We start from the raw sequence: 25,440 nt of genomic DNA on the forward strand, positions 1-25,440 counted from the left end.
CTCTCGAAAGAGATATTAACATAATTTAGGGATTTCTACGGATCAAGGCGCAAGTGAATAAATCGTTTAATTCAAATTCAGATTAATAAGTGAAGTCTAGGTGAATTCTTTCCTGGGTATTGTCTATCTCATTTGTTATCTTTGTTTATTTTTCCCATTTCACTCTCTGTCGTGTTCTTAGTTAATTTAGATTAGTAAATTTAGATTAAAACAATTCATTCAATTTATCGGCTAAATAATAGAAAAACAGTAATTACTAGTACTTTTAGTCCTCGTGGATATGATATTCCCTTCTCACCATAGTTATACTATTGTTTGATAGGTGCACTTGCCTTTGTCGTAATTGTAGTTAGTTTAGTAATCATCAATTAGCATGATTTGATCACGATTAATGGCATTTTGAATAGGTCTAATGGCTGGTAAACTGATTGTTTAGTGTCCAAGAAATCTTGAAATGGTAAACTTGATGTTTAGGGTTCATTTAGGTGCACACAGCCTGGGAGACGGGCTGCCACACGGCCGTGTGCCATACACGGTCTGCGACACGGTCGTGTGCCATACACGGTCTGCGACACGGCCGTGTGCCATACACGGTCTGCGACACGGCCGTGTGCCATACACGGTCTGCGACACGGCTGTGTGTATCAAGTCTGTGAGTCACACAGTCTGCAACACGGCCGTGTGTATCAAGTCAGAGAGTTACACAGCGTGACACACAGCCTACGACACGGCCGTGTGATCAAAGTCAATGAGTTACACGGTTTAAGACACGGGTTGGGACACAGCTGTGTGTCCCAACTTCGAATACTCACACGGCCTGGGCACATGGCCGTGTGTCCCATATTTTTGAAAAAATTCATATTTTCCTGAAATTTCCTTACTTTTTTCAAATTTTCCCTTAAGGGTTTTAAGATTATTTCTATAGTCCCTTAAGCTCGATTTAAGCCTCGTAAATGTAAGTTATTATTGTAATTCAATTACTTTATGATATTTGAGAAATTATATTGTAATGATCATGATTTCACCTGTTTATTTTTGTTAACTTGCTGAGCATTCTCGTAACCTTATTTTGGTGACGGATATAGGTTAGGGGTGTTACAACACTTCTTGCACATTTTTTTAAGAGTTTTATTCTTTTTTTTTTGGGGTCATTGCAAAATTAAAATCTTGTTCAATTTATGATATCCATGGAATTAATTAATTATAGATGACCATCTACTTAATACATAATTTATGGAAATTAATATCATTCTATTTAAGCATTAACACAAATTACATACAATATTTCATCAAAAACATTTCCACACTCAAAATACATTCAAGCCTAGAGTTGTGCCCGAGGTGTGTTGTGGGGTGTACCATTGAGGTGGCCTTCTTTGCCGTCGGGGGTGAAGGTTGTTGTCATCATTCTATAGTAGGGACCATGGAAAAAAAATTAAACTATTTTGGAAACACCATGTGAAGTGGCGGCACCAAAAAATTCCAAAAATAATATTTGTGTCACCATATCTCAAGTAGTCATTAGAGAGAATTTTTTTACTTTTTTTTACAGATATTGGTCACTACATGGAAGAAGGCGGCACCAGAAATTTTTTTAATCCAATTTGGTGCCTCCATTAAGAGAGGCGGCACAAGAAATAATAAAAAATATATTTTATTTTTTTCGATTAAATTTGAAAATACACGAGAAAATATGAAAAATTTATACGGGTTTCGCCAGCACTGAAAAATGAATTTTTTTTCATCCTATTAGTTCTGTAATTATAAAGTAATGATTGAGTCACTTTTTTAGGGTGGTGCTGTCATGGGAAGTGGAGGCACCCTTTGATATTGTAAAAACTAGGTTAATTTTCTAAATAATTTAGTACTAGAGTCATTTTCATAAATTTTTTTTTATTTTTTTGGATTTGTTATTAAAGAAATCCAATTTTTGGTGATTTCCATATTTTTTTTTTGAATTTCTATTATGACTTTTCTTTCAGTGTTTGACTTGGGGGGTTGAGATGTGTGTAAAAAGTTGAGGCTGAAAACTCACATATGAAAGGAATTGTTCCAAGTTCTTGAGATTTGGTCCCTAGGTCTTGTGACTTTCCAAATTCTTTCAACCCTAAATGAAGGGTAAGTAAAATTGAAAGGCATACTAGTAACAAGCATACCGCCAAGTCCAGGAGAGATTCCCGGAGAACCATATTTCTTGTATCTCATTTAATCACCCTCAACCTTCAGCTTTACGTGCATCACAACTCATCTTTCTTATTGAATTCGATTATATTAAGCAATTTACCGTCTAAATTTCCGTGTTTGCAGAAATATAGTTTATCATATCATTTTAATATTCTATTTTATTTCCTCCTATACACTAACCTTATGCAGTTGGATTTTAATTTAAATTTTAGACAAGATTTCCCTTTTTATTAATTTTAAAAATATAATTAAAATCACGAATCAAGGCCATCCCAGGTGAGCCCGATATTTTTGAATGACGGCTATGTTAACCAGTTTCACATTAGATCCTTCCTCCTCCTTTTTATTTTTAATTTCGTACCCATTTCTAGAGGTCCCCGCGATATACCATCCCTCTGATCATCCAGCCCTGCACATCATCACACTATATCTATCCCCCACTCCCCAATAGTTCCTCCTCTTCTCTCTCCCTACCCGTTTTTCTGCGGCTAAGTTTCGTCGCCGACGGATAAGATCGTCCCTCCCCAACCCATCCTACGGTCCATATCTCTCATTTGACACGTGTAATCATCCTATACGCCCATCAGTATCCCCACGTAAAGAAGATTGGAACCCCTCCTAGCTCGACTTCTTTAATCATGGTTAGAATCTAACCCTTCTTCTCAACACACACACACACACAAAAAAAATAAAGAAAACTCCTTATCCTATCATGTATCTGTCTTTACACTTCACTTTCTCCATCTTTAGCTCCTTGTATGCTTCGTTAATGGTGTTTCAGATCTGAAAGCCAACTCTAGAGCTTTACAGAGTTAAAATATCGTCGAAACCTAAAAGCATTAAGAGAAACAAGTTTAAAGTCTTTCCAATCAACAGGTTTCATCTTTGTTCCTGCGTGCATTTTTTTAATTAATGCAGAAGGAAATGGCGTATTCGTTCCCAGATGAGGTGCTGAAGCACGTCTTCTCGTTCATACAATCAGATAAAGACCGAAACGCGGTGTCACTGGTGTGTAAATCGTGGTACGAAATCGAACGTTGGTGCCGGAGGAAGGTGTTTATCGGGAACTGTTACGCTGTTAGCCCTAGGATGGTTATCAGGCGATTCCCGGAAGTTAGATCCATTGAGCTGAAAGGGAAACCACACTTTGCTGACTTCAATCTGGTGCCAGACGGTTGGGGCGGTTACGTTCTTCAGTGGATCGCGGAAATGGCTGGCGCCTATCCTTGGCTTGGGGAGATTCGACTTAAGCGGATGGTAGTTACGGATGAAAGCTTAGAGCTTATCGCTAAGTCGTTTAAGAATTTCAAAGTGCTGGTGCTTTTTTCTTGTGAAGGGTTTTCAACTGATGGACTTGCTGCCATTGCTGCTAGTTGCAAGTTAGTTTTATGAACTAGTTTCATTTCTCTTTTTTGTGTTCTTATTTCTCCTTTTATTTGGTTTTGTAGTGAGAAAAAAAAGTTAAAAATTTGTGTCTTTGCTGGTGTTGAAGTAGCTTTGCTGCTATTTGCTTTTCTTTTAACTAGATTTTTCACAATGGAGTAGTTTTAGTTCTATTTTGGCATGTTCCTAAAAAGATGAATATTTGTTTGCGTTAAATGTTACGTAGGATTGTAACTTGATTGGGGAGAACAGCTTTTGAATCCTTCACTCGTAGATTCGAAGCTTGGTTTCTTGTTTTAGTTGTCTTCCTTCTATTTTTAGGCTTTTACTTTACTCAGATCTGAGCTGCGCTACTTATTTTTTTAAAAGAACATCTAAGGTGGAAAAACCAGCGAGAATTACTTTGTTCTCTTTCATTCTAGTATACCTTGTTGGTTTTCATCAAGCAGATTCGTTTTGGGGTTCTTTCCAGATTTTGGATGTTTAATTCCTGTGAACTGTGGACTTCTTTTTGCACTTTAACTAGATTCCTTTTCCGTTGATTTATTGTTATTAATGATGTTTTCTTTGTCAACTTTTGTTGATTTATGTTTGAGGCGAATAATTTTCCAAGCTGGGTCATTATTTTTTCTTTCCTTTTTCCTGGGTCTTTTTGTTTGTTTGCTGTAAATTCCATCTTGGGATTCTTGCAAGTTCAGTTGTAAAAAAGAAAGTAAATATAGCCTGGTAGTCTAGTCGTTTTCAATGATAATGACAGTAGTGAGCTTCTTGATTTCCTATGTTCACATTTAGGTGGTTTTTTTTTTTCACTTTCTTCTGTGTCTTGTATGCTGTTTTTATGAACCAGTCTATTTACTAATGCAGGAATCTGAGAGAGCTGGACTTGAGGGAAAGTGAAGTGGATGATTTGAGTGGGCATTGGCTTGCTCAATTTCCTGAGACATGCACGTCCTTAGTGTCCCTTAACATTTCTTGCTTAGGATCTGATGAAGTTAGTTTCTCTGCCTTGGAGCGCCTGGTTGATAGATGTCCTAACCTGAGGTCTCTTCAGCTCAACCGTGCAGTGACCCTTGATAAGATTGCCAACATTTTACGCCGTGCTCCACAGTTGGTTGATTTTGGCACCGGTAACTATGCAGCTGAGCTACAGCCTGATGTCTTCTCAAACTTGGCTGGAGCTTTTTCTAGTTGCAAGGAGCTAAAGAGCTTGTCAGGGTTTTGGGATGTGGTCCCAGCTTATCTTCCAGCTCTTTACTCTATCTGCCCTAGATTAACATCGCTGAACTTGAGCTATGCTACCATACAAAGTCCTGATCTCATCAAGCTTGTAAGCCACTGTCCAAGGTTGCAGCGCCTTTTGGTAAGCTTATTATTAGGTACCATTGGTTTAATTATTAATTAATTTCTTGTTAGTTTTTCTCCTTTCCATTTGACTTGCTAGCTAACTATAGTGAAAGGATTAAGCACTGCTGGGATAGAATTCCAATCCTCAACATGTTGTGAACATTAACTGGTTTGAAGATTGCATTTAAAATAAGCTGTTCACATAACATATTCTGATAACTGAATTGAATCTTGTTTCTCTGTACTTATGGTCTGAATTTCTGATTGCTGAAGTTTTTAATCCAGGTACTTGATTATGTTGAAGATAGTGGCCTTGAAGAACTTGCTTCTAGTTGTAAGGACCTACAGGAGTTACGTGTGTTCCCATCTGACCCATTTGGTGTAGAGCCAAATGTATCCTTGACAGAACAGGGCCTTGTTGCTGTTTCTTTGGGTTGTCCTAAGCTACAGTCAGTTCTGTATTTCTGCCGACGGATGTCTAATGCAGCGTTAGTCACCATTGCCCAGAATTGTCCGAACTTGACCCGTTTTCGTCTATGTATAATTGAGCCTAAAACACCTGATTACCTGACCCTTGAGCCACTTGATGCTGGTTTTGGAGCCATTGTTGAGCACTGCAAGGATCTCAGGCGGCTTTCCTTGTCTGGTCTCCTCACAGATCATGTGTTTGAATATATTGGGACATATGGGAAAAAGCTAGAGATGCTGTCCGTGGCTTTTGCAGGAGATAGTGATTTAGGACTCCATCACGTGCTTTCTGGCTGTGAAAGCCTCCGTAAACTAGAGATTAGGGACTGCCCTTTCGGAGACAAGGCTCTTTTGGCCAATGCTGCAAAGCTGGAGACAATGCGATCCCTTTGGATGTCTTCTTGCGCCGTGAGTTTCGGAGCATGTAAGCTGCTAGGTCAAAAGATGCCCAAGTTGAATGTTGAAGTTATAGACGAGACAGAACCTCCAGATTCAAGACCTGAAAGCTACCCAGTTGATAAGCTGTACATATATAGGTCTGTCGCTGGGCCGAGATTTGACATGCCTCCTTTTGTGTGGTCAATGGATGAAGCAGTGAAGATTCTGCATTGAAGCTTTGCTTGAGACATCACCTGTGAACTAGGCACTATGTGAAAGAGCTTATTTGATCTCAAGAATGAATGTATCAGGTACATGCTCCTACTCATTGTTCTGGCTTGAGCTCGACTGCCATTCCTTATACTCTTGGCTGAGCTATCAATTACAAACGTAATGGTGAATAAAGTGTATTTATTTGTTTTCCAGTTGTTACTACCATGTATACTAGTTTTAAGACATTTGGATGTTTATGCATATTTGTATTTCCCTTTTTAATTATTGTGTCAATGCTTATTTGACTCTCGTGGTTGGTACCTAGTATTTGCACTTTGGTTGCTCTTACTTACGATCAGGTTGTCAAAGCATGCATTGAGGAGGATATTTAATAATTAAAAAGGAAAGGAAAGCCCTGCTTAAAGACGACTGCTTTTTGCGGTATCACAACAGTTCCCATCTTTTGATCAGAAAACAGGTTTTTTGCATTCAAGACTTTTTAAACATGTTGTACGGAGCAATCATTATATAAAACGATATATAAATCTAACCTCATCCTAAATTTGATCATAATGGAGCAATCCAACGCTACTCGCTCATGATTTATTCTGAAAGTAGAATAAAAAGAAAAAGGGTAGCAATAGCATGGTGGTCTCCCTCCCAGGCTAACAGTCGAGGTAAGGTAGCTTTCACCTATTATTATCGTTTCTCCCAAGTGTATGAGGCTCCTCGACTGTTGTGACACGTGATAGATTCGGTGACATTGACTAGCGTCCACAATGTTTGTTTCTTTTCTACATTTCTCATCTGCTCTCTGATCACCACTCCACCCCGCTTCGGCTTTTAATTCAAACGTGGATCATCAAAATTAACTCTTTTATCAGGTGTATTATGTTATTATGCTCATTTTCTAGAAGAAAAACTTTTTTTTTTATATATAAAATTTTTAGAAAATCAAACATTTATAACTGTATTTGTTGAGTACGTGTAACACAATAATGCTAAAACGAAATCGAAACAACCGTAGCTAATCATAATAAATATAGTTTGAAGTTAAAAGACATTAGAAGCAACAAACGGAAATGGCTCAGCAAGGGATGACGCCCGATGAGTGAAATGGTGGGTGCATGTATTCAAGATGGATCATCAAAATCATCATTAATATTCTATGTTGTGTTGTGTATGATTATTGGGGTAGCCGATTTCATCTCTCTCATTTATTTACATTTATATATCTATTACTGTTTAACATCCTCATCATGATATCACACCACAGGGTCAAAAATTCTTTAATTCTTGACGCTACACTGTCTCCACCAGGTGAGGGTTGAGTTCCGTAAAAAGTGATGATCCCCCAGTTCTCTTACTCACAAATATTAATTGAATAAAAAAGCAAAAAAGAAAAGAGGTAGATGACCCTTACTACTGTCTTTCTATTTAATAAATAGGAGCAGCATTGAAACAGAAACGACCAAAGTTGGTGTAATTAGAGAATCATATGATTGTTGAAAGTGGCCCCTCAGCTGCAAAAATCATTACTACTACCATCAATAATCAGTGACAATGATAATGCCTCTGCTCCTCTCTGTTATGCCCTACGTACGTGAATTTATCATTTTAGTTGCCTTTTTGCACACCCAAAGCTGTCCATTTCATTATTTATTTACTCCCATTTATTTTTGCTTAGTTTCGTGCGTCCAGTGACAATAAATTTGTTCAGCTAAATCACCTTAATTCAAAAATAAGTCTACGGTTTGTATTTAAGTTTTTAGCTGATACCTATTTCCAATTCAATCTTTGGACTAGTCTTACAAAATAATAAATAATAAAAAACAATTTTTTATTTATGAACCAAAGAAAAAAAAATTGAGAATAAACAAACAATTGTGACATATTAAGAGAGAATTACCCTGAAATATTACAGATAAAAGTTGATACAGGTAAAATAGTAAATCAACATTCGCAGTGAGCAGCTAAATACTCGGATTGGCTGTGAAATATGGTATACAGCAGCATGGAGTAAATCCCCTGCTTTGGGCAATTGTACTGTTGCACATGTTCTCTACTCTCAGCTACTATAAGCACTAATGAAGATCAAAACAAGAAATAACAAATTCTAGATCACTAATTTGTATTAACTGGAAGCACTAGACGAACCCTGTATGGACTGCAAAAGATGCTGGATTCTGTATTTCATTACAGGCTGACCATGTCGTGTCTTTTTGAACATCTCTTTCCTTTCTACCTTCCTCTGAGCTTCAGCTTTCTCTCTCTGCTCCTTCTTTAATTGCATAGCTGCCTCTCTCTCCATCCTTGCCTTTTCTTTCTCTTCCCACTGCTTCTCGTACACTTGTCTCAAACTCTGTGAACCATTCTTCTTCTTCTTATTGTTCATGTTGTTTGCCCTACTACCGTTTATGTCTTCATTCTCATCCTGTAACAATCCTCGCATATCAAACTCGGTCCTTTTCTATGAAGACTATGTGTAGTAGCATGCAAGGATATCGATCTGGATTCGGGTTATATGTTTCCAACAGAGCATTTCATAGAATATGAAGTAACTTTTGAACTAATCATTCAAGGAGCAGTTTTAGATTTTGGAACTAGATCATGTATAGGCTAGATGAATCAATATGCCATCGAATAGAGCTCCAAATTAGAACTCATCTAATGAACTCCACAAAACAGATTTCCAATTCTCAACATATTAGGCCTCAAACCAATTTAGAGCTACTAAATGCCTCGTATAATATAAACAGAAAAGGAAGAAAAAGAAACGAATTAAATGAAGACAAACCTCTATGGTTCTTTGGGCTGAAGGAAGACTGTTTTTCCCCTGATTTTGTTGCTTTAATGACTTCTTATACTTGTTAACATACTTAGCATTTTTATAGAACTCTTTTTTTTTCTCTGGGAAAAGCAAAAGTTGCGAATAAACAAGGAGATAAAAGTATAAAACCCAATAATAAAAAATTGAAAGAAAAACTACAAAAGACATACTAATTAAGGCGGGATTGTAGTGATTGCTAGTGGATTTGGCATTGGCAAATGCTTGAAGCGAAAGACCAGTTCCACTTCCTCCCAATCGATTCATGTTCTTTTTCTTCTTCATAGTCATCGGCTTTGGGCCATCCATTGTGCTTCCTTCGCCGTTTCCATTTCCTTTGGGATTCCGATTCTTCATTGCCGAAAAAAGAAAAGAGTCCAACACCAAGAATTGCAGAAAATTTTAATTTGTTCTGTGTTTTTGATTTTGGAATGAAAACCCTAATTCCTATTTTCTTTTTCCCATTTTTAGTTTTTACAAAGTGAAACGTCGAGGGCACAAAACAAGAGTCCCCAGAGCCGAATGGTGCCCCACATGTCTTAGGTCGCAGCCCATATTGTTAACTCTATTCTCCTTTTTTTTCTCACTTGGGCCTATATTCTTCTTCTTAATCTTAACTCCATCCAACGCTATTATTTTTACGGCTTTATTCACTATTTAACTCCTAAATTATATCTATTTTTTACTTTGATACTTTAAATTTTTTTTGTCCTATATTAGTACCTAACAGTTAATGGAGTTAAAAAAAAAAAAGGTTGGCCAATTAGAACGCATCACATCATCGATGACATGGCAGATTGATAAATGATGTGGCATGTAGATCAAGTTAATTGGACGTTGATCACTTGCTGATCCGCGTTGTATGACGTTGATCAACATTGATAAGTTGTTAATTGATAAAAATATTTAAAAATAACAAAATTTCAGAAATTATAAAAATTAGAAAAAATATTTTAAAACTTCCAAAATTTTTATTTTAGAATATATAAAATATATAATTTTAGAAAATTTAAAAGATGTAAAAATTCTTTAAAAATATAAAAATTAGTAAAAATATTTAGAAATCTTTAAAATTTATTTTTAAAAATAAAAATTATTTAAATATATTAAAAAGTTGTAAAAGAATTGTTAAAATTTTAAAAATCATAATAATCTTAAAAGAATTATAAAATTATTTAAAATTGTAAAACTATAATAATTTAAAAAAAACAAATGTAAAAAATTAACCAAAATTGTTTAAAAATTATAATAATTTTAAAAATAATTGTAAAAGGTAGTTACCAAAATTTCCAAGCATTTTATTGAAAAATATTTTAAATATTTTTAAATAAAATTTAAAATTATGTAAATAATTTTTACTATTTTTATAATTTTTACAAGTTTTTTAAATGATTTTTTAATTGACCAACAATCGATCAACGTAGGCCAACAACAGTTGAACGTTGGTTGACATCGATCAACAATTGGTCAACACAGCCAATGCCGATCAACGGTTAATCAATGCCGATCAACATGCCACATAACCAATCAATGTGCCACATCAACGGTCAACCTACAATGTCATCGGTAACATGGCACATTTTGATTTGCCAACTCTATTTTAATGTTGTTGGTTGTTAGGTACCAAAATGGGTAATGGTGCAAAGTTTAAGTACCAAAATAGAAAAAAAAAGTTTAAGTACTAAAGTGGGAAAACAAATATAGTTCAATAGCTAAATCGTGATGAGTCGCTATTACTTAGTATTATCAAAACCAATAATTAATTAATTTGGAATGGATTCTCTTTGTGAAAATTCTGGCTCTGGGAAATCCATTGTGGAGGAGTTGATTCCTAAAAAGGTTAGATTCAAAGATAAAGAGGAGGAGACAAGTAACAGCATGATGATTGATCTGCCCTCTGTTCAACCTACCTCTTGGAGAGATAAGCTCGTCGGCCATTCAGTAGAGGATGTCTTCATAGGCTTGAAAGAAAAAGAAACTATTGATATTTTGGAAGAGGACATTCAGAAGACATTTGTGAATGGCGTACCTTCTATAACCTTCTCGGACTAGATTCATCAAATCATCATTCAGGGTATGGATAATACTGTGATTTTAAAACTCCTAGGTCGCAACATTGGATTTTCGATTTTGCAGAATAAAATTTACAACATGTGGAGACCCTCAGTACCTTTGTACATTATGGATATTGAAAATGGCTATTTCTTAGTCAAATTTCAAAACAAGCTGGATTGTGAAAAGGCGCTTTCGGAAGGACCGTGGACTATATTTGGTCAATATTTGACTGTTTAGCCTTGGACGTTGGCTTTCAACCCTACATAGGATTACCCAAGTGTAGTTATGGCGTGGATCAGATTTCCTGCTTTACCTAGCTATTTGTACAACCGTAAAATCATTACAGAAATTGGGGAACTGGTTGGAAAAGTGGTCAAGCTAGACATGAACATCGACAATAGGGCGAGGGGATATTTTGCTAGAATGGCGGTTTGTGTCAATTTGGAAAAGCTTTTGGTTTCCCAGATATTGATCAATGGTCGATTACAAAAGGTGGAATACGAATCTTTATCTACTATATGCTTTCACTGTGGGAGGTATGGTCATGTGGAAAATCTTTATACCTTTAGAAAGCCTGGCCCTAAGGTTGAGAAAAACAATGACTCGCCTGAAACGACACCAGAAAATCAAAATTTGGTTGAGGAAGGATCGGCGAAGAAGGATGAAAATTATAGGCCGTGGATGATTGTTGAAAGGAAATTAAGGCGAAATCTAGAGATAATGTTCAGAAATCTGATGAAAATCAAGAGAGGGAAAAGGAAGGATCTCGTTTTAGTGGCCTAAATAATAGAGATTTAAACAAAGGTGTAAATACACTCAGAGGAAAAATTCTATTATATTGCTACTGCTTTAGTTTACAGCTTTATAAAGAGAAAAATAATCATTTTAAAGGAAATAAATCCTAATCCCTAAGAATCAAGAATTGATATCGTAATTTCCTAAGAATCGATGGCGAGATTAGTTTCTATTTACAAGAGATCACAATGATTTCTATCCTTAATTATAGGGATTCCAATACCATCGATTTCTATCCTTAATTATAGGATTCCAACACTCCACCTCAAGTTGGAGTGTAGATGTTAATCAAACCCGACTTGCCACTAAGTTCTTCAAACATGTTTCGTTCAAACTTTTGGTTAACATGTACGCAACTTGTTGTCTAGTAGGTAGGTAGATGATGCATACTTCTCCGAGTGTACTTTTTCTTTTATAAAGTGACGATCTATTTCCACATGTTTGGTCCGATCATGATGCACGGATTATGTGCTATCTTGACAATGACTTTGGTTGTCACAAAGACATCTTCATAGGTGCAGTAAAAGGCACTTTTAGTTCTCCCATAAGTCTTTGTATCCAAACTCCTTCGCATATACCATGAGATAGTGCTCGATACTCGCCTCTGCACTGCTGCTGCGTGCTACCACAGTTGTTTTTGCTCCTCCACGTCACGAGATTACCCCAAACATAACTACAATAGCCGCTTGTAGGCGTCTATCATTAATGAAACACCTTGATGCGCATCGATGTAGACTTCCACGCTTCGGTTGATAGTCTTCTTGAAGTCTGTGCCTTTACCAGAGTTCCTTTTAGGTATCTTAGTATTCTATATGCGACTTCCAAGTGCTTCTCCCTCGGGCATGCATATCTTGGCTAATAACACTCCCATCAAGGCTATGTCGGGACGGGTGTGAGATAGGTAGATGAGCCTTCCTACTAGACGTTGATATCTCCCCCTGTCGATTTCTTCTCCATCCTCATTAGTTCCCAATTTGAGGTTAAACTCCATAGGAGTTTCGGCTGGTTTGCTGCCCATGAAACCAACTTCCGACAGTAGATCAAGAACATATTTCCTTTGGGAAATAAAGATACCTTTTTTCGACCTTGCTACCTCCATACCAAGAAAATATTTAAGACTCCCCAAGTCTTTAAGTTCAAACTCTGTACCAAGAAATTTTTTCAATCTCAAAATTTCGCTCGAGTCATTTCCTGTTATTATTATATCGTCAACATAAACGATAAGGATGCAGCATTTACCCTCTTCCGAGTGCTTGTAGAACATGGTGTGGTCTGCCTATCCTTGAATGTAATTTCTGTTAGTCATAGCTTTTGCAAATCGGCTGAACCACGCTTGTGGAGATTGTTTCAGCCCATACAAGGACTTTTTCAACTTACACACTTGGTCCTTGTTTTCTTCAAACCCTGGTGGAAATCCATATACACCTCCTCATTTAATTCCCGTTGAGAAAAACATTTTTACATCCAATTGAGTCAAGTGCCAATCAAGGTTGGCGAAGAGATAGCAGGACCGAATGGTGTTTAGCTTGGCAACCGGTGCAAACGTCTCGTTGTAGTCGAGACCATAAGTTTGGGTGAATCCCTTAGCCACAAGTCGAGCTTTGTATCGGTCAATACGGCCATCGGGTTTAAATTTCGTAGTGAAAATCCATTTGCACCCTACGGTTTTTTTCCCTTTAGGCAGATCCGAGACTTCCCATGTTTCATTGTTTTTGAGGGCCTTCATTTCTTCCATCACGGCTTGTCTCCACTCAGCTGATTCAAGAGCCTCTTCTATATTTTTTGGAATTTTTACAGAATCAACATTAGTCACAAAAGCTTTGTAAGACTTAGATAAATTTCCATAGGATACAAACCGAGAAATAGGATGTTGAGTGCAGCTCCTTGTACCCTTTCGAACTGCAATTGGAAGATAGATGGATGGTGACGGAGGTGGGACTTCTGCTTCAGAACAGTCCTCGGTTGGAGATGTAATTGGCACTGCTGTATCAGTTTCAGGAGAACGATTCCGTCGGGAGTAAACCTGTATTTGCTGTTTTCCTTGATCAAGTGGCTGTTGTACTTCGGTGGAGGTATTGTCATTGGGAAGGACGGTGTTAAATTCTTGCTGTATAGGGGAAACAACTAAATCTGGGATAGTAGTAGTAGGATCAGGCGGTATAATGAGGAGAGTATTAAGGGTCTCATCTTCATTAAAATCTCCCCGAAGATGAGATCTTTGCAAAGTATGGTTCATTTTCAAAGAAGGTAACATCTCGAGAGACAAACATTGGCGCAATGTTGGTGAGTAACACTTATAGCCTTTTGTGTAGGGAATATCCAATGAAGATACGGTGTGGGCTCGAGGATCAAGTTTGGATTGATTTGGTTGATGGTTATGGACAAAAGCTTTACAAATTAGAATATTTTGGTGGAAGATTAGGGACATGAAATAGAGGAAGGCCTTTAAAAGAGTATTTAGAGGTGTTTGGAAATTGAGGATCTTTGATGGCATTCGGTTTATGAGATATCGAGCGATGAGGACGACTTCTCCCCACAAGTATTTTGGAACATTCATAGTGAACATTATGGCTCGAGCCACATCAAGAAGATGACGATTTTTCCTCTCGGAGATCCGTTTTGTTGAGGAGTGTCGGGACAAGAGCTTTGGTGTATAATGCCTTGGTCGAAAGGTATGGACTTAAGACAGAGTTGAAGTATTCTCTCCCATTGTCGATGACGGAGGGTATGTATGGTAGAGTTGAATTGGGTTCGAACCATTGAGTGAAAATTTTGGAATACTTTGGGTGTTTGATTTTTCTTTGAGTAGATAGACCCAATGAGACCTAGTATGATCATCAATGAATGTTATAAACCATCTAGCCCCTGTAATATTTTTCACTCAGCTGGCTCCCCATAGGTCACTATGGATTAACGAAAAAGGTTGGGACTGAATATGTGGTTTTAATGGGTATGGCACACGGGTATGTTTAGATAATTGGCAAATTTCACACTTCAAGGAATTAATACTTTTATTTGAAATAACAATGGAAGATGTTTTTCAAATACACAAAGTTTGGATGTCCTAACCTACTGTGCCATAACATAATAGTGTCCTCTTTTGCGATGGATAGAGCCAATCCCCTTGTGTCTTGTTTTTATTCCAAATATATAGTCCATCATCAACTTTAGCAATGCCAATCATCCTCCCGATTTACATTCTGTATCACACAACCAATTGCGAAAAATTCAGAAGAACTTTTTCATCCTTAGTAAGTTTACTAATTGAAAGTAAATTACAGGACAAGTTTGGAACATGTAGGACTTTATCGAGAAAAATTCTCATCATTTGTACTTCTCCTATTCCATACGGTGAGTAAGAACCGTCGTACTATGCGGATTCGGGATTTGTTATGACAAGGAGTGTAGGTGTGAAACAACGTGGAGTCACCTGTCATGTGATCAGAGGCGCCCGAATCGAGTATCCAAGGAGATTGATTATTAGATTCAAAAGCAATGTTGAGGGCAGTACCTTGAGTTGCTAGAGATCCATGAGTAGTGGGAGTACCAAGTATCTTATGGAGAGTCTCAAGCTGTGTTTTGGTTAAGCGAACATCAAGAACATCATCAGCAGTAGTGGAGGATAACATGGCAGTCTTATTATCCTTCTGTTTTTTTCAGGATAGCCATGGAGTTTGAAGCATTTTTCTTTTGTATGACCAACACGATTGCGTGACTACACCATGGTCTTGTTGATCCGAATCATTTCCAAAGACGTTTTGTGGTCATGGACCTTTGGAGATGAGAGCAGAGGTTTGATGGGACGATTAGAAATTGGAGTCATAGGTTTAGGTTCCTTTGAATCTCCCATCATGACAAGACGACGCTTTTCTTCTCTTCTAACTTCGCAAATGCTTCACCGATCGTTGGAAGAGGTGATCTACCGAATTCACCACAGACCTCATCTAACTCACTTGTTCAGTCCTGCTAAAAACTCATAAAGACGTTCATTGTTGAGATGGACCATAAACCTGTTGTGTTCTAAGCCTTCACCCCAATCTGCCTCATAATACATATCTAGTTCTTGCCACAAAATTTTCAAATTGTTATAGTAGTGAGTTACCTCGAGTGTTCCTTGTCGGATGTCCTTTAACTTAAGCTTGATTTCAAATACTTGGGAGGCGTTTCCAAGATCTGAGTAGTTTTCTTTGACTGCATCCCACATGTCTTTTGCAGTTTTGAAAAAAAGATAGGTGCGGCTTATATGGCCTTCCATCGAATTGATTAGCCAAGCCATTACAATTGAATTGTTGAGTTCCCAAGTGGCATAAGTAGGATCACCATGGTTGGTCGTGGGATTTCTCCATTGATGTACCCTAATTTGCCACGACCACGAATCACCATAAGAACCGATTGAGACCATTGCAAGAAGTTCTTCCCATTTAGCCGATGATTGGTGATAATAAGGAGAATTAATTTCACCTTGAGTGATTCCCGATTGATATTACGAGTTATTTGTGATGTCTCGGTTTAGAGAAATTCTCATTGATATCACCCATTGGAGGACTAAACCACGAAATTTTAGTAAGGAATTTAGAGAAAAATAGGATCGAGTGAATCCTATAGCCACGATGCCATGTAAATACACTCGGAGGAAAAATTCTATTATATTGCTACTGCTTTAGTTTACGACTTTATAAAGAGAAAATAATCATTTTAAAGGAAATAAATCCTAATCCCTAAGAATCGATAATTGATATCGTAATTTCCTAAGAATCGATGGCGAGATTAGTTTCTATTTACAAGAGATCACAATGATTTCTATCCTTAATTATAGGATTCCAATACCATCAGATTTCTATCCTTAATTATAGGGATTCCAACAAAAGGAATTTATGATGAAGATTTGTCTAACTTTCGGAGTTATAAAGAGAAAGGAATTATTAATGGAAATCAACATAGAAAGGAATTTGGGTCCTATTATAACGGCCAGACAAATTTAAATAAAAATAATAATAAGAGCAAGTTTAATGAGGTGGGCCCTAAAACTGGTCTAGGCCCGATCATCAAAGATCATGCTGGATCAAATGTGGGTTCTAGTTTGGTCCCTAACCGTGCTAATGAGATCTTAAAAATTTCTAAAAATCTTACTAAGGGTTTGGGCCTTGGGGACATTTCAGCTAACCAGGCCGGGGATCTGATGGATTAGGATGGTCTGAAAGGAGTGGCCCAGCAATGATATGCTGTCACTGGTAGTTGTAGTCGAAACCTAGCGACGGTAGAAGTGGCAAGCGACACCAAGGATGGGGTGGTCCTCTAATTCGAAGGTGAGTCTTCAGCTTATCGTCCAACCTTGACACTAAATGGGTGCGACCAAGGAAAAATGGTGGTGGAAGTGGGCAGCCTCGACTCCGGTAAGCAGTCGGTGGTGGTCTTCCCTGAAAATAAAAATGAAATTAACAAAAGTAGGGGTTCCTCTTCAAATAATTCTTTGGGTTTGATTCTGGTGGGGTTTTCTGGCCCGGGAAAAAAAAATAGAATAAGAGGCAGAAGTGCTATTAATAAGCATAATAAAATTCTCCATGGCAGCAATATTCGATTCAAAAACTCTGGATCTCATCGTGTTTCGCTGAAATAATCCATAGAACAAATTACAGAGAGTATTTCGGCTCTTTCTAAAGTCAATTTTGATGCTGGGATTTCTACTAGCAATGATGAATAGAAGGAGAGGGTTAATATCCCTGGACAATAAGGCTGAAGCTTTTAGTTTGTTTTGCTTTTCATGAGTTTTATTTTTGATATTTGGGGTTTATTATATTATATTTTTATTTTTCTTATCTGTCATTTAAAATATTTTTATGGAACCAAATCTTAAAATTTTTTCATGGAACTGTCAAGGGTGTGCTAACAAGAACTTTATTCGAGCCTTTCGGGAATATACTGCAGAATATAGACCAGATATAGTTTGCTTGGTTGAACCAAGAGTGAGTGGTAAAAAAACTAATTTTATTATTGAGCAACTGGACTTTAATTATTCTCATCGGGTTGGAGCTGTTGGTTTTTCAGGTGGTATCTGGGTGGGATGGAAGGATTCTGTACGAATTCAAATTATTAGAAGCCATCCCCAATTTATTTTTCTTTGTGTTGATAATATTATTCTTAATAAGTCTCTTATTATATCTTTTGTGTATGGTAGTCCAGACAAGTTGAAACGAAAGCTTCTTTAGGAGGGGTGAAAATCGGTTTCCCCAAATCATTCTATTCCTTGGCTAATTGTGGGAGATTTCAATGCCATTCGTTCACCCGCGGATAAGAGAAGTCCCTTTATCGTAGGTAAACACTGTGAATTATTTGGTAATTTTGTTGATTCTTGTGAATTGCAGAACTTAGGGTATAGCGGACCCTCTTTCACTTGGCAACGAGGTGGTATCTTTGTCAGATTAGATCGGGCTTTAGCTAATGACGAATGGATGTCAATATTCCAGCAATGTTTAGTCCAATATCTCACTCGTATTAAGTCTGTCCATCGGCCTTTCTTACTGTCTACTAGACCTGATCTTGGTATGCCTAAAGGAAAGCCTTTCAGATTTTTAGCAGGGTGGACGCAACATAATACTTTTCCCACCTTTGTCAAAGAGAAGTGGAATTTTGCAGGTAATATGGTTGATTCATTGACCAATTTTACTTCTTTTGTTAAAGATTGGAACATGAATGTGTATGGCTTTTTGGGTACCTGTAAGCGACATCTCATGAGATCGCTGAAAAATATTCAAAAGGCCATTGACCGCTCCCCTTCTAGCCATTTAGCTCAGAAAGAGATGGAAGTTCGAGATGAATTGGAGAACATTCTTAATAATGAAGATTTATTTTGGAGACAAAAGGCTCACTGTGACTGGATTCACTTGGGTGATCGAAACACGAAATTTTATCATAGGTGTACGATCATGAGAAGGAAATTCAACCATATTATAACTTTACGTATCAGCAATGGAGAATGGTACTCTCAAGATATCTTACAATCTAAGGCGGTGGAATTCTTTGAAAGGCTTTATGGTGAGGCTTCCCCTACTTTGAGAAGTATTCCTAGTTTTGGTTTTCCTAGTCTTGTAACACCCCTTACCCGTATCCAACACCGGAATAAGGTATGAGGCATTACCAGAACACATACACTTGTAAATGTATTTAACCGAGTTACAAAGTTTCATCTAAATTAAAAACTTATAAATTTATTAACATGCTTTTATAACTTTTCACAATATATCCTCAAAATATTATAATCTTAATAAATATGACCTATGAGACCCGATACATACTCATGCAAGTCAATGTTTCATTTCCATTTCATTCAATTTGCAATTTCTCATGCTCACAATTTAAATCATATCACTAGCAATTTTCCATTTAATTCACGTACAATTCAATGTCACTAAGTTTAACACTAATACGTAATTACCATTTAATTCAATGTTTATTGACTATACCATTCATTAACACGTTTATGAAATTCTCAATTTAATAACTTATTATATTTCATATCTAAACCTTACAACATTAGTTTTTAGTAATTATTTCACATTCATTTCAATTTCCCATTCCATTTTAATAATTTATCCATCATCAATTTCCATTATCAATTCGTTTTTTTATAATCAATTTACAATTAGAGTCTTTAAATACTCACTTCATACACTAAATCCATAAATATTTTTCAATAACTTGTATTCAATTAAATCCAAATATTATTTCACTATTTCAAATTATTTCATTTTCACTTCTCATTTTTACATCATTTTATATTATCAAAATCTATTTCATAAAATTTATCATTATCGACATTAAATCACACACATACTTTTCATTACAATTATCACTACTAATAAACAATTCAATCTTTTAATATTATCAACTAATTATATATAACTAGAGGTGCTCATGGTAGGGCAGCCCATAAAAAATTCGCCAGTCCTAGGCAGGGCCCTACCGACCAAAATATGGGCCTAAGATTTTGCCCAAGCCCGGCCTGGGGAAAAAATCATAAGCCCGGGCCCGGCCCGGCCCATTTTTATTTTAAAATTTAAAAAATTAAAAAAGTATTTTAAAATTAAAAAAATTAAAAAAAGTATTTTAAAAATATTTTAAAATTAAAAAAATTAAAAAAAGTATTTTAAAAATATTTTAAAATAAAAAAAATTAAAAAAGTATGTAAAAATATTTTAAAATTTAAAAATAAATATATTTATTATATCGGGCAATAAAGGGCCCGGCCAAAAAAGTGGTGCAGAGGTCTGCCCGCTTTCTAAACGGGCCTCGTTTTTTTGCCCAAGCCCATATTTCGGGCCTATATTTTTACCCAAACCCTCCCATATTTCGGGCGGGCCGTCGGGCTGGGCCGACCTCTATATATAACTATCATTCTTATTTCTTTATTTCAAATTTCACTTTTCACATATGTCTTATCGTTCAGATTTAGTTTTATCAGTAACTTTATTTCATTTGCCCCTATTAACTTGACTCGGACTCGACGGATATACTGATTCCAACCAAACACACCAAGATACAAGATGTCGATGCAGTAGCGATAATGATATTCAACACACAAAGTCTTGAATCACATGTGATATGATAACGATGATTCGACACAAAAGTGCCGAGTTGGTAATGATAATAATAATGATATTCGACACACAAAGTGCGAATCGATGAATAACGATGAGTCGGCACATAAGTGCCTAATCGATGGTGACAAATACCCGTACTCTTCCATATCCTATGGCATGCCAACTATATCCGACTAGCCCGACTAGTTAATAGGGTATTTAATTCACTTTCAATATAAATTTCCATCTTAGTTCAAGATCAATTATAATTTCTTATTTCAATCGGTTTCACAAGATTGCGAGAATTCATTATTTCATATTTTCACAGTTCAATGCAAGATACATAACAATATTTAGTATTAGTAATTGATTCGATGTCGGTCTCACATATCAATTTCCACTTTCTCGTTTCAATTCCAATAAAATCCATATCAATCACCAATTTCAATATTCCAGTTTAATTCAATAATTCAATTCAAACCATTTCAATTTCTATTCAATAATCACATTTCAATGCAGAACTTATAAATTTAACGTGACATAATTCAGCCACTACTTCGCCAAAGCCTAAGCATGTATACCAAATATGTTAGCCAAATACACATATAACATAATCATTATAAGCATGGATGAGCACGACATTTATTAATGTGCCACATTTACCAACAGATGTTAATTCATAAACCATTCATGACATTACTTCATGTCCAATCATATACCAAATATACTATTCACACGTACTATGAAACTTTATTTTCACACATGAGCTTAAACCATATCCAATAATGCACAAATATAAGCATTATTTCTATTTTATCGTTTATCAATTATAATCAAGCATATGACCAATTATACACAAATCATTCATACATTTCCCAATTTTCCTCCTCCTCCTCTCCATTCCACATCCTTAATGTGTATAATACACTTAAACAACATTAACTATAATTTCACTATTCACTCACATGTATATTCAAAACTGTTTATCCGAGTCAGAGTCACTAAATTATTTTTATCTAGAGCTACAGAGCTCCAAATTAAGATCTGTAAATTTTCCCCAAAAATAGATTCACATATCTTCTTACCATAAAATTTTCAGAATTTTTGGTTTAGCAAAATAGTACAGTTTATTCTTTAAAGTTTCCCCTGTTTTGCTGTCAGACAGTTCTGACCACTCTTCATTAAAAATTAATTGTCTCACTGTACAGAATTCAGATAATGTTTCCATTTATTTCTTCTAAAATAGACTAATTAAGGATTCTAACCATATAAATTATAACTCATAATCATTTTTTTACAATTTTAATGATTTTCCAAAGTCAGAACAGGGGAACCTGAATTCATTCTGACCTTATCTCACAAAATCCATTATATCTCATGATTTACAATTCCATTGCTTACACTATTTCTTTTATAAGAAACTAGACTCAATAAGATTTAATTTCATATTTTATTCATCCTCTAATTTAATCTCTACAATTTTTGGTGATTTTTCAAAGTTAGACTACTGCTGCTGTCCAAAACTGTTTTAGTGCAAAATGTTAATTTCTATTTTGCCCCAAATTTCACAGTTTATACAATTCAGTCCTTTCTCAATTAACCCCTCAATTAATATAATTATCTCAATTAATACTTTACCTAGACATTATAAGTTATTTCACAACTATTGAAATTCATAATTTCCACATATAGCTCTAACTTCAAACTTTTTACTATTAGGTCCCAAACATTCACTTTCTATTCAATTCTTTCAATAAAATCAGCATATGAACAATTTAAAGCTCTAATTTCATGCTAAATCATCATATACTTCCAGTACATATTCATATCAACTTTTAACTTCTTTCATAAAATCAAAAACTAATGAATTCAACAAGTGGGCCTAGTTGTAAAAGTCATAAAAATACAAAAATTTCAAGAAATGATCAAGAATTGAACTTACTTGCAGTAAAAACATGAAGAAACAGCTTGAAGAAACCCTTCCATGGTGTTTTAGCTGATGAGAATGCAGAAAAAATGAAGAGAAATCTAGATAATTCCACTTTGGTCCTAACTTTATTAAGTAAATTTTGCAATATTCCAATTTTACCCTTAATTCTCCTGATTTTTTTGCCTTTGCCGTCCAGCCCAAATAGATCTTGGGTCTATTTTCCTTTTAAGCCCTCTTCCTTTTATCATTTATGCTATTTAATCATTTACTATAATTTTGCATTTGTTACAATTTAGTCCTTTTTGTTCAATTAATTATCGGAACTTTAAAATTTCTTGACGAAACTTTAATACCAACTTTTTAACACTCCATAAATATTTATAAAAATATTTATGACTCGGTTTAAAATCTCTGAGGTCTCAATACCTCGTTTTCGATTCTAATTATTTTAATATTTATTTCTAGTGCACTATTCACTATTTCAAAATTTTTCCTAACTTCACATTTAACTTATACTCACTAAATTAATAATATTTTCTACTCATTTGTCGAATTTAGTGATCTCAAATTAACATTCCGACACCTTTGAAAATTCAGGCCATTTTATTTTTTCTTCCTCGTTGAATTTGTGGTCCCGAAACAACCATTCCGACTAGACCCAAAATCGGGCTGTTACAAGTCTTACCGCTTCGGAGATTATTTTTTTAGAGGCTGATATCACAAATGAGGAAATGAAAAGGGATCTTTTCGATATGGTGCCTCTGAAAGAGCCTGGTAGTGATGGCTATCATACTCATTTCTTCCAAAGTCAGTGGGATACCCTTGGTGATGATGTGTGACAGTAGGTTAAAGGTGTATTTGTTGGAAGGTCGATCGAGCAGGAGTTGAATAACACGTTGATTGTTCTAATTCCCAAAAAAGAGAGCCCCGAAGATTTTAGCCAATTTCGGCCCACTAGCTTGTGTTTTGTTCTTTACAAATTGGTAATGAAAGTTATTGCAAATCGGTTTAAGCTGATTTTTCCTAAACTGATCTCTCAGGAACAAGCTGGTTTCATAGCGGGCCAAAACATATCTGATAACATTATTCTTGCGTAAGAAGTCATTCATTCTATGCGTTGCAAGCGGAAGAGGAGGAACTAGATGGCTATTAAGTTGGATTTGGAGAAAGCATACGACAGAGTTAGCTGAGAGTTTATTTCTACTGCTTTGAATGCGGCTGAGATCCCTGTCTTTTTACAAAAAGTGATTATGTTCGTTATATCTTCCTCCTCTATGCAAATCCTTTGGAATGACATGCCTACTCAGAAGTTTAAACCAGTTAGAGGAATCCGTCAGGGATGTCCTTTATCGCCTTATCTCTTTGTTATTTGCATGGAAAGGTTGGGACATATTATTCAGGATGAAATGAATATCGATAAATGGGAACCAATTCAGTTGTCCCGTACTGGTCCTGCTGTCTCACATTTGTTTTTTCCTGATGACTTGGTGATCTTTTGCAAAGCACAGTTGGATCAAGCACGGCTGCTGGATTCCATTCTCAATCAATTCTACAAGAATTCAGGGCACAAAATCAGTGTTAGGAAGAGAAATATCTTCTTTTCCAAGGCTACTGGAGCTGATATCCGTAATCAAATTTCTCAATTGTTCAGATTTAAGGAAGTTCAGAATCTTGGTACTTATTTAGGTGATCATCTTCTTCATAAAAGGGTAACCAACAATACTTTGAGTTTTGTTGTTGATAAGGGAAGGCGAAAATCGTAGAATTGGGATGCGAGGAAGTTATCTATGGCAGGGAGAATCACCTTGGCTCAATCTGTACTTCTCTCCATTCCTAACTATTTTATGCAGTCTTTGATGATTCCGAAAGGGGTTTGTTCAGATATTGAGAAATTGGTCAGACAATTTATTTGGGGGCGTATAGATGGTCATTCTAAGATGTCTTTAGTGGGGTGAGACTCTATTTGTCAGCCACAGGATTAGGGTGGCCTTGGTTTTAGACACTTGAATGACCAAAACACGAATTTTCTTTTATGAAGATTGGTTTTAGCCTTGTTTCTAAAAGCAATGTGCTTTGCGTTCGTGTCCTTCGCTTTAAGTATGGATGGAAAGAACAGCTTCCAGACTCTATCTGTAATGGCCCAAATTCAAGGTTATTGGAATAGTGGTTTCGTAACCACAAATCTGATTTAAAGAGAAATTTATTTTAATATTTTTGCATGAATATTGATATGATAGGAAAATCGTATGAAAATATCAATAGAAAAATTTTACCGATTTAGTGGTTAGTTAGAAAAAAAATTATTGAAGAAATTGAAAAAAAAAGTATTGAGACCTCGATCTTGTAAAACTGAGTTGAAAATATTTTTATAAATATTTATGAAATGTTAGTAATATGGTATTAAAATTTCGTTAGAAAATTTTAATGTTTGGGTAGTCAATTAAGTGAAAAGGACTAAATTGAAAAATGTGTAAAAGTTACTAGAAGGATTAAATAGCTCAATTGTTAAATGAGGAGGGACATAAATTGCAAATAAGCCAAAAAGAAGATATTTTGGGAGGCATAAGCTGAGAAAAATCAGGAGAATTGGTGAAATAAGGGTAAAATGGGAAAATAACAAATTTTACTAACATAAAAATGGGACCAAATTGGAATATCTAAAATTCTCTTTATTTTTCTGCATTCTCATCAGCCAAAAACATCCTAAGGGTTTATTCAAGCTGGTTTTTCATAATTTTTGCACCAAATCCAGAAAATTCAAATACGAAGCTAGATCGAGGAAAAGAAAAAGTTCGGGATTAGTAGATTTTTGTTTACGAACAAGTATTGAGGTAAGTTCGTGTAACTTGAATTATATTCTTAAATGCTTGAAATATTTGATATGAATATGATTTGGATGTTTATTGTATGATAATTGATGAAGTATTGATATTCTTGATGAAAAGAGAAAATAAATCCCGGTTGAATGAAAGGAAAATTCGATGGATCTCTGAAAAGGAATTGACGGTAAAAAGGATCTAGCCCGGACGGGTGATCCAATTCTGATATAGCCCTCCTGAAAAATATGTGGAAAATGGATTTAGCCCGGACGGGTAATCTGAATTAGGGTATGAATTTAGCCTGGACTGGTAATTCAGATCCAAGCTCATTAGAGTAATTGTCGTTGCAGGGGATTTAGCCTAGACTGGTAATCTCACTGTAAGGATGAGGTTCGCGAGAGTGTGCTCTCTGAAATGGAAATGTGCGTACATGAATATGAATTGACGGACCTGGATTTGTACACTTAT

General features: G+C 35.8%; 2 protein-coding genes across 4 annotated transcripts; one reads left to right on the top strand and one right to left on the bottom strand.

The window, feature by feature from the left end:
- The first annotated feature begins 2,626 nt into the window (after window positions 1-2,626).
- LOC105803049 (protein TRANSPORT INHIBITOR RESPONSE 1) lies at window positions 2,627-6,252 on the top strand. Of its 3 annotated transcripts, XM_052624105.1 has the most exons (4): window positions 2,627-2,825; window positions 3,103-3,563; window positions 4,432-4,927; window positions 5,185-6,252. In XM_052624105.1, exons 1-4 carry the CDS (start codon window positions 2,823-2,825, stop codon window positions 5,989-5,991), a joined length of 1,767 nt encoding a protein of 588 aa, XP_052480065.1. In that variant the 5' UTR covers window positions 2,627-2,822; the 3' UTR covers window positions 5,992-6,252. The 3 variants fall into 3 exon arrangements, with proteins under 3 accessions (XP_052480065.1, XP_012490452.1, XP_012490453.1); XM_012634998.2 differs by lacking the exon at window positions 2,627-2,825 and having other exon boundaries at window positions 2,855-3,563; XM_012634999.2 differs by lacking the exon at window positions 2,627-2,825 and having other exon boundaries at window positions 2,856-3,563; window positions 5,197-6,252.
- A 1,584-nt stretch (window positions 6,253-7,836) lies between these two features.
- Window positions 7,837-9,327, bottom strand: LOC105803052 (stress response protein nst1). The gene is made up of 3 exons (XM_012635002.2): window positions 8,971-9,327; window positions 8,768-8,880; window positions 7,837-8,404 (listed from the first exon to the last, which is right to left on the bottom strand). Exons 1-3 carry the CDS (start codon window positions 9,152-9,154, stop codon window positions 8,105-8,107), a joined length of 597 nt encoding a protein of 198 aa, XP_012490456.1. The 5' UTR covers window positions 9,155-9,327; the 3' UTR covers window positions 7,837-8,104.
- Between the last annotated feature and the right edge of the window lie 16,113 nt (window positions 9,328-25,440).

This window comes from Gossypium raimondii, chromosome 11 (assembly GCF_025698545.1).
Source record: "Gossypium raimondii isolate GPD5lz chromosome 11, ASM2569854v1, whole genome shotgun sequence".
Classification (NCBI taxonomy): Eukaryota; Viridiplantae; Streptophyta; class Magnoliopsida; order Malvales; family Malvaceae; genus Gossypium; species Gossypium raimondii.